Source organism: Oncorhynchus tshawytscha, linkage group LG13 (genome assembly GCF_018296145.1).
Source record: "Oncorhynchus tshawytscha isolate Ot180627B linkage group LG13, Otsh_v2.0, whole genome shotgun sequence".
Lineage (NCBI taxonomy): Eukaryota > Metazoa > Chordata > Actinopteri > Salmoniformes > Salmonidae > Oncorhynchus > Oncorhynchus tshawytscha.
The window spans coordinates 12,223,091-12,233,090 of record NC_056441.1 but is presented as its reverse complement, the minus strand read 5'-3'; the positions used below and the strand labels follow the sequence as shown (position 1 = coordinate 12,233,090).

General features: G+C 44.3%; 1 protein-coding gene across 10 annotated transcripts in view; it reads left to right on the top strand.

The window, feature by feature from the left end:
* Positions 1 to 10,000, top strand: part of LOC112245979 (focal adhesion kinase 1) — a 203,041-nt gene that overhangs the window by 151,371 nt on the left and 41,670 nt on the right. For 7 of the 10 annotated variants that reach the window (XM_042295177.1, XM_042295174.1, XM_042295173.1 and 4 more), the window contains 2 exons: positions 6,716 to 6,733; positions 8,071 to 8,127. In XM_042295177.1, coding sequence (XP_042151111.1) covers positions 6,716 to 6,733; positions 8,071 to 8,127 — 75 coding nt within the window. The remainder of the gene's footprint in view (positions 1 to 6,715; positions 6,734 to 8,070; positions 8,128 to 10,000) is intronic. The other 3 variants (XM_042295172.1, XM_042295171.1, XM_042295175.1) reach the window with 1 other exon arrangement.

Sequence of the window (10,000 nt, the reverse complement as noted above, 5' to 3'; positions counted from 1 at the left end):
ATATGGTTGGCTACACTTCCAGGATTACAAGCTCGCTAGATAGTTACCTTGGAGGTTTCTCACGTCACTCAGATCTTAAAAGCTCATCTTGTTTTTTTTCAGTTGAGGCAGTGATTTAGCAGCAGCAGTACACCTTGAATTGCATGAGGCACATCTATCACACTGTAACTGAACACTGCAGTCTTAGCTTGTGGATTAGCAAGTGGCAGAAGGAGTCACTGCTAAGGAGACGGGGAGGACGGGAGGGGATTGGTGGTGTGAGGGGTGCCAAGGCCTGCAGCTGGAGAGACCCATGCAAACACAAGGGCCCAGAAGGATGTCTGAACCTCTCTCCAACCACCCAGCACTGTCAACAGCATCAACCATCCATGTAGGGTCTGAGCGGAGCCATGCCCCCTAGGTGTGAACTACATTTAGGGGTTTGGTAATAGTATGATTAGGGTCTCAAGGCAAGCTGAAGTTCGGAGCCGAAGTCTACTCCCCTTCGTCGGTCATTGGTCAACAGTAAGGTTTCTTCAATTAAGTGTTTGTTGTCTCTCAACAATAGAAGACATGTTTTCATGCACCTTTTTTCAGTAATACTGCACCAAACATCTTTAGTTAGCTGTAAAATTGTGCGACTAAGATCTCCTTGGAAAAAACACAAGTCAAGAAATCTGTCATAATTCTTTACACCTTACATTAATTTAGACTGTTTTGGGGAAGGGTATACTGGCTAAGGCGTCTCAAGATGGACCAGCAGTACTATTACCACTTTAAGGGAGTATGCGATCACACTTGTTCAGTTCACATAGCCGCATTTGTCTAGGTGCCAGCTGAACCGAAGCATGTTGACGCCTTTAGACTCAGGAGCAGTTGGGTCCACGCTTTAGCTTCACTTACGTATCATTAGCATCAGACAAGGAGAATGTCTTTATCTTTACCCCTCTCTCCCCTCTCACTGTCTCTCTCTCTCCCCTCTCCATCTCACTGTCTCTCTCTCTCCCCTCTCCATCTCACTGTCTCTCTCTCTCCCCTCTCACTGTCTCTGTCCTCTCTTTCTCTCTCTCTCTCCCCTCTCCATCTCACTGTCTCTCTCCCCTCTCACTGTCTCTGTCGTTTCTTTCTCTCTCTCTCTCCATCTCTCGCCGTCTTTCATACTCCCTTCTCTCCGTCTCTCCATACTCCCTTTTCTCTCCTCTCTCTCCCTCTTCCCTATCCTCTTTCCCCCCTTTCTCCCCTCTCTCTCCCATCTCTCTCTCCCCTCTCTCTCCCCTCTCTCTCTCTCTCTCTCTCTCTCCCCTCTCCATCTCACTGTCTCTCTCCCCTCTCACTGTCTCTGTCCTTTCTTTCTCTCTCTCTCCATCTCTCGCCGTCTTTCATACTCCCTTCTCTCCGTCTCTCCATACTCCCTTTTCTCTCCTCTCTCTCCCTCTTCCCTATCCTCTTTCCCCTCTTCCTCATCCCTCTCCCTTTCTCCCCTCTCTCTCCCATCTCTCTCTCCCCTCTCTCTCCCATCTCTCTCTCTCTCTCCCTTCTTCCCTCCATCCTTTTGCATCCCTCTCTCTTCCCAAGTCTGTTTCTCTTCATCTTCTAAATGTCAGAGGCCTGTGATGTGGCTGGTGAATGTTAATATCCTGGGAGCTCCAGTTACAGATAAAGGCCTGATTGAAGGGGTTGGACAGGCCCTATTTAACTGACCAGGGGTCAGAGGTTAGGGAGGTAGACAGTCAGACAGTATGGTATCAAGGAGATGCTTGTGTTCTATGGGGCTGAGAGCTGGTCTCTGAGGTTGGGAAGATCAGAGGGTGTCAGAGGGTATCTTAGGGGGTGTCAGCTCTCTTGTAGCTACACAGTGATATATAAGGTTGAGGAGTATAGTACTCACAGATAGTATATTCCAGATAGATGGTTGAGTTTACTGATTTGTTTCAAACAAGATGGTTTGATGATTTTTTTTAGAATATGCCCACAGTATGCATATCAAAATTACACACTTATTTAAATGCAGTTTAAAAAATAAAAATAAACTAGGGGATAAGTCTGCTCTCTACCAATATCAGTAATTCCATTGTCATACTGGTTGTTTCAGTTTCACTGTCAGACTGGATGCTATTTGAGTGTGTTTAAAAAAATATATATATATTTTTTTAGGAGTTTTGACAATTTATTCAGTGACAGTGAGGAAGATCATAGGGAGATACAGGGAAGTGGGAGAAACAGTGGGAAAGGTGGAAGCGGCGATCAAACCCCAGTCTCCGGTGGGGGAGTTGTATATGTGATTTATGCCCAGAAGTCTTACCACGACACTACAGCTTTTCATTTGACGGTGTTTTTGATATGTCCACGGAGGTTAAACAGAGTGTTACTGGAGTGTGTTCAGAGGCGGTCTGAGTTCCATGTTTATACCAGTTCTCCTTAATACCATCCATCAATGCCATTACTCAGAAATGGCTCAAAACCTTATAAAAAGCCCCCCCTACTGCAGCAGCTGCCTGCATAAATCCAATATATTTAACTGAATTCATTCCATATTGTGTCAGCGTACGGTCATATCCAAGACCTTTTAAAGAAGTGGAAATCAATTCCTTAGCCCCGGTATAGAATAGTGAAGGAGTTATTACTGTGCTGTTGATTGAAATGCAGAAATTACGTATTTAAAGTGATGCTAGCACTGCCGTGTCGTCTTTGACTTCCCTGTTGGTTGGTATAAGGAAGAAGAGATTGATTAATGGTATTATTATTGACGTATTTCATGTAGTTTCATGACAGGCATGCCAGAGTGATAATGATTTCTTTAATATGGGGAACGTTTTGGACGTCGTCACACCAACATTCATCACTCCTTCACAAATGCTGTCTGCTAATGTGTTTTCTGTGGTGTAGGGTGAAGGTGCCCCTAGACACTGATATGGGTTCAGTTTGGCATTTTCCACACTAATTGTTAAGGTTAGGAATGACAGAGGGGAAGCTGATCCTAGATCTGAACCTGGGAGAAATAACCCAGTTTTTTTCAGAAGCACTATTCCTCTCTTCTTCTCACCATCTCTCCCGCTCTCTCATCCCTATCTCTGATTGGCTGAAGACTGTAAACTGTGACCCCGACGCCTCCTAAACCTGCTAAAGCCAGGCGCTTTTTCCTTCCTTTTGTCTTCTGAGCACATGACTCTCCGTCAAAGGGTACAACTGCTCTGATTGGCTGACTAAACTGACCCTGCTTCTTGTTTTTCTCTGACTAACCCTGTTTGCCACACTGAGTGCCTAAATCCACAACACACAAACAAACACACAGGGCTACGTAAGTGTGTAGGGGGTTGAGGGGAAGTGGGGTGATGTTGATAGAAAGTGTGAAGTGCACTAAACCCTTAAATGCCTGACAAAGCAACACCTACAATGGCCGAACAGAACTAGCCTGCCGGGAAGAAGGAACATCTCATTGCTCATGCTCTACCCCTGTCATGTCTTAGAGTAAAACACCTTTTAACCCATTCAGCTTTTGAAGACGGCAAGATTAAATTGATTCCACATTTTGTTTTCCGGGAAGTGTGTCGCCTGCTACTTGTAGTCAAGCCATGGCCCGCAAATCAGTAGAGGCGGAGTCCCAAACGGGACCCTATTGCCTATCTGCAGTGCATTCGGAAAGTATTCAGACCCCTTCCCTTTTTCCACATTTTGTTATGTTACAGTCTTATTCTACAATGGGTTAAATAAATGTTTTTCCTCATCAATCTACACACAATAGCCCATAATGACAAAGCAAAAACAGGATTTTTGAACTTTTTGCAAATGTATAAAAAACAGAAATAACCTTATTTACATAAGTATTCAGACCCTTTGCTACGAGACTCGAAATTGAGCTCCGGTGCATCCTGTTTCCATTGATCATCCTTGATGTTTCAACAACTTGATAGGAATCCATCTGTGGTAAATTCAATTGATTGGACATGATTTGAAAACGCATATCAGAGCAAAAACCAAGCTGTGAGGTCGAAGCAATTGTCTGTAGAGCTCCGAGACAGGATTGTGTCGAGGTACAGATCTGGGGAAGGGCACCAACAAATGTTTGCAGCATTGAAGATGCCCAAGAACACAGTGGCCTCCGTCATTCTTAAATGGAAGATGTTTGGAACCACTAAGACTCCTAGAGCTGGCCGCCCGGCCAAACTGAGCAATCGGGGGAGAAGGGCCTTGGTCAGGGAGATGACCAAGAACCCGATGGTCACTCTGATAGAGCTCCTCTGTGGCGATGGGAGAACCTTCCAGAAGGACAATCATCTCAGCAGTACTCCACCAAAGGCCTTTATGGTAGATTGGCCAGACGGAAGCCACTCATCCGTAAAAGGCACATGGCAACACACTTGGAGTTTGCCAAAAGGCACCTAAAGGACTCAGACCATGAGAAACAAGATTCTCTGGTCTGATGAAATCAAGTTTTGAACTCTTTGGCCTTAATGCCAAGCGACATGTCTGGAGGAAACCTGGCACCATCCCTACAGTGAAGCATGGTGGTGGCAGCATCATGCTGTGGGGATGTTTTTGGGTCCACTCAGAGCAAAGTACAGAGAGACCCTTGATGAAAACCTGCTCCAGAGTTCTCAGGACCTCAGACTGGGGCGAAGGTTCACGTTCCAACAGGACAACGACCCGAAGCACACAGCCAAGACAACACAGGAGTGGCTTCGGGACAAGTCTCTGCATGTCCTTGAGTGTCCCAGCTAGAGCCCGGACTTGAACCCATCGAACATCTCTGGAGAGACAAGAAAGTGACGCTCCCCATCCAACCTGACAGAGTTTGAGAGGATCTGCAGAGAAGAATGGGATAAACTCTCCAAATACAGGTGTGCCAAGCTTGTAGCGTCATACCCAAGAAGACTTGAGGCTGTAATCACTGCCAAAGTTGCTACAAAAGAGTAAAGGGTCTGAATACTTATGTAAATGTAATATTTAAGTTTTAGACATTTGTAAAATGTTATAAAAAACTGTTTTTGCCTTGTCATTATGGCGTATTGTGTGTAGATTGATGGGGGGGGGGACTATTTAATCCATTTTAGAATAAGGCTGTAATGTAACAAAATGTTAAAGTCAAGGGGTCTGAATGCTTTCAGATTGCACTGTATTATGCCCTATGGGCCCTGGTAAAAAGTTGTGCTTTATAAAGGGAATAGTGATGCAGAGCCTGACTGGGCTGTAACTGGGCTGATGGTGCAGGACTGCTGTAAGCCTGTCAGGCCACGTCAGCAACCAGGCAGATATAACCTATAGCTTCTGAGTGATTAAAGATGAAACACCCTTTAATAGCTTTTTGACTTAACATCCATCTATTTATATTGCTATAATCACACAGGTTTATATATTTACAGTACTAGTCAAAAGTTTGGACACACCTTTTTTTTAATTATTTTTTAGTATTTAGTACATTGTAGAATAATAGTGAACACATCAAAACTATGAAATAACACATGAAATCATGTTGTAACCAAATCAGTGTTAAACAAATCCAAATATATTGGCATTCTGCATTCCACAGCATTCTGCAGCGATACGCCATCCCATCTTGTTTGCGCTTAGTGGGACTATCATTTGTTTTTCAACAGGACAATGACCCAACACACCTCCAGGCTGTGTAAGGGCTATTTTACCAAGAAGGAGAGTGATGGAGTGCTGCATCAGATGACCTGGTCTCCACAATCACCCGACCTCAACCCAATTGAGATGGTTTGGGATGAGTGGGACTGTAGAGTGAAGGAAAAGCAGCCAACAAGTGCTCAGCATATGTGGGAACTCCTTCAAGACAGTTGGAAAAGCATCCCAGGTGAAGTTGGTTGAGGGAATGCCAAGAGTGTCATCAAGTGGCTACTTTGAATAATATGTGTTTTTTGGTTACTACATGATTCCATCTGTGTTTTTTCATAGTTTTGATGTCATCACTATTATTCTACAATGTAGAAAATAATAAAAATTTAAGAAAACTTTTGACTGGTACCGTATATATCGCTATAAAATCAGATGGATTTCGCTAACCTGAGTTTTAGCCCTCAAGGATGTGTAAAAACAAAAATAATCTAACTAACAAAGTTAACCAACACCAGAGAGGAAGATGTGAAGCAAGAGGGTTTACTCCGCTCAAAATCTGTCTACAAAAATAATACTACGAAGTGAGGAATTCTTGTATGGAGGTCAATGAGAAAGTTGTAATTTCTAATTCGCTATGTGAGGCTTATTTGATGGAATATAAGTTTGTAATGGTTAGGTTTACGAATGCGCTGATATAAGTGGACGCACCTGGCAATTTCGGAAAAAATGACTTTATACCGGAGTTGTGTGTCTGCCCACTCAGTGGTCCCACCTGATCTCGCCTCCTCCAATGCTAATAATAGCCAGGTGATAGCCAATGAACTCCACCGACCCCGTTCAGAACAATGCTGGCCGTCCCTTCAACCAAACTCAATCAGGTTCCACACATTCCAACTACAGACTAACTTCATTTAAAGTAGAAACTTTCCCACTGATACTAAATAAAAGCATAGATTGAATACACTGTTGAAATGCCCAGTCACTGTTTGTCTTGAAGGAGTGTGTTACAGCAACAATTATTAAGCCCATTTTGAATTAATTATACTGTCTTTTATACTTTTCATATATTTGTGAAAAGTGTGTAACCTCTCCTTCTCCCTCTCCCTCTCTCTCTCTCTCTCCCTCATTCTCTCTGTTTTGCATGCTCTCCTTGGACTTGCAGAGGATTGTAGTGGGGATGGTAAAGTTTAGCTTCTTTTAATATTTCCCTTCATTCCTTCCTGTCACCTGCTACTAACTCACTGGGGTTATGAGGGATGATTCTGGGGGTTGTGGTTCGTGTGTGTATGACTCTACTGTGTGTGCCTTATGATGACTCATGAATCAAGTTAAACACATCTGTTTTTATCCATCTGCTTCTAGGGGTTTGTCATTGGTAATGTGCTAATCATGCAATAGACGTTATTGGAATTAGGGAAACAATGTAGGGGTTAACATCGTCTCTAGAAATTGTGCTGAAATCTGTCCGAGCTGCAGTGCTGCCGTGTGATTCGAATCGATTAAGTTTGAGCCTGTCTAGAGTGCCAAATTGGCAGGGTTTGCACTTTTGGGACTATTCCATTGGTTCCATGGTGCCAGATAAGCCTAATCAAGCACAGATTAAAGTATTTGAAAGAAAACAAATGCTAGGCTATTTGAACCCAGGTCTAGTCAGTTTGTCTGTCCTAAAATCTGAACTGGTATTTGCAAAAAGAGTCTCAGATTTGGTGTGCCTTTTTGATCATAATGAATAAGTTAGATGGATGGGGGGGGGCATGATCGTAGATCAGCACTCCTACTCTGAGTGGCTTTTTGGCTACCGTCCCTGCTGTCTGCCTGCGTCTTTAAGGGCCCAGCTCCAAGCCCTCTCCCAGCTCGGCCTCATAAAGAGAGCTGAGTTTGGCTGGCGGCTGGCTAAACACTACACAATCTGGTGTTCTCCCTTCCCTAAGAGGAACAGTAGCCAAGACGGCACAACTAGCAAATTACCATTTTCGATCAAGTCAAGATTGGACAGCCAGAGGCCGTTCAGTTACTGTAAACACCTCTGTGTATCTAGAGGACTGTATGATGGCTCTTCTCTCTGTTTCTCTTTTCCTGAAGAAAAAGGGAATAACTGGTTCCATCCCCCCCTCCTTTCCGTCTCCACATCCCCTCTCCTCCCTCTTCTTCCCCCCTAACCCAGAAGCCCAGCTGTACTGCTGAGTTCTGATTGGCTAGACAGACAGAGCAGACAGACACACGAGTGGCTGAAACTGTGAGAGTTGCGAGTGCAAATGCTTGTGTTTCTGTGTGTGTTTACTGTACGAGAGCGACTGTGTGTGTACGAGAAAGCGTGTGTGTCTTTCTCTGTGTTCGGCAGTGTGGGAATTTGTTGAGGAGCACTTGCTGTGTGACTCAAATATTTATTTTCAGCTGGCTGTAGTTATTTGTGTGGAAGGGTACATGTCTAGCTAGCTTTATTTGTGTGTATCCGTCTCTGACGGTGGTGTGTGTGTGTGTGACTGGACTGACCACGAGGCTGTTGTGTTTCTGCAGAGACGGACGATTATGCTGAGATTATAGACGAAGAGGAAACCTACACCATGCCTTCAAGTAAGTGCAGCTCCGTACTCCCTGGTATTGTAGTGCAGTATGTTTCTGGTCATGTGTCCCCTGATAATCTGTTGTCCAGACTGTCTCCAGGGATCCAGACCAGATGCTTTTTCTCTAGTTCTCTTCCACTTCCTCTTGGTCTCTCTTTTCTTTCTCTCTGTTTCTTTCTTGATCTCTCATTCTTTTTCTCTGTCTCTGTCTCTGTCTTACACTTTCTTTTGATTGCTCTCAATCTGATTAGTTCTTTCTCTGTCTCTGTCTCTGTCTTACACTTTCTTTTGATTGCTCTCAATCTGATTAGTTCTTTCTCTGTCTCTGTCTCTGTCTCTGTCTCTGTCTCTGTCTTACACTTTCTTTTGATCGCTCTCAATCTGATTAGTTCTTTCTCTGTCTCTGTCTCTGTCTCTGTCTCTGTCTCTGTCTCTGTCTTACACTTTCTTTTGATCGCTCTCAATCTGATTAGTTCTTTCTCTGTCTCTGTCTCTGTCTCTGTCTCTGTCTCTGTCTCTGTCTCTGTCTCTGTCTCTGTCTCTGTCTTACACTTTCTTTTGATCGCTCTCAATCTGATTAGTTCTTTCTCTGTCTCTGTCTCTGTCTCTGTCTCTGTCTCTGTCTCTGTCTCTGTCTCTGTCTCTGTCTCTCTCTCTGTCTCTGTCTCTGTCTCTGTCTCTGTCTCTGTCTCTGTCTCTGTCTCTGTCTCTGTCTCTGTCTCTGTCTCTGTCTCTGTCTCTGTCTTACACTTTCTTTTGATCGCTCTCAATCTGATTAGTTCTTTCTCTGTCTCTTTCTCTGTCTCTGTCTCTGTCTCTGTCTCTGTCTCTGTCTCTGTCTCTCTCTCTGTCTCTGTCTCTGTCTCTGTCTCTGTCTCTCTCTCTCTCTCTCTCTCTCTCTCTCTCTCTCTCTGTCTCTGTCTCTGTCTCTGTCTCTGTCTCTGTCTCTGTCTCTCTCTCTCTGTCTCTGTTCTGTCTCTGTCTCTGTCTCTGTCTCTGTCTCTCTCTTACACTTTCTTTTGATCGCTCTCAATCTGATTAGTTCTTTCTCTGTCTCTTTCTCTGTCTCTGTCTCTGTCTCTGTCTCTGTCTCTGTCTCTGTCTCTCTCTCTGTCTCTGTCTCTGTCTCTGTCTCTGTCTCTCTCTCTCTCTCTCTCTCTCTCTCTCTCTCTGTCTCTGTCTCTGTCTCTGTCTCTGTCTCTGTCTCTCTCTCTCTGTCTCTGTCTCTGTCTCTGTCTCTGTCTCTGTCTCTCTCTTACACTTTCTTTTGATCGCTCTCAATCTGATTAGTTCTTTCTCTGTCTCTTTCTCTGTCTCTGTCTCTGTCTCTGTCTCTGTCTCTGTCTCTGTCTCTCTCTGTCTCTGTCTCTGTCTCTGTCTCTGTCTCTCTCTCTCTCTCTCTCTCTCTCTCTCTCTCTCTGTCTCTGTCTCTGTCTCTGTCTCTGTCTCTGTCTCTCTCTCTCTGTCTCTGTCTCTGTCTCTGTCTCTGTCTCTGTCTCTGTCTCTGTCTTACACTTTCTTTTGATCGCTCTCAATCTGATTAGTTCTTTCTCTGTCTCTTGGTCTCTTTCCTCTTTCACTTCTTCTTTCTGTCTCTCTCTCTTTCTCTCTCTTCATCCTTCTCTCTCTATCCAAATTCCCTTGAACGTGGCCCCGGTTCTGATTCGTGAACTATCTTCTCCCCCTAAGGCTCTGTGGATGTGTTGATGCGGCTGCTGGAAGACTGTAGAGTCCAACAAATACCAGACACACGCTGCCTGTGTGTGTCTTGTCTAGGAAACGTGACTAGTCCAACAGTCAGATTGTCTGGTACACTCCAATGTTTGGTTGTCATGGTGACAGTGTAAGACTCCACAGATGCTGTAACGTGTATGTGAGGAACA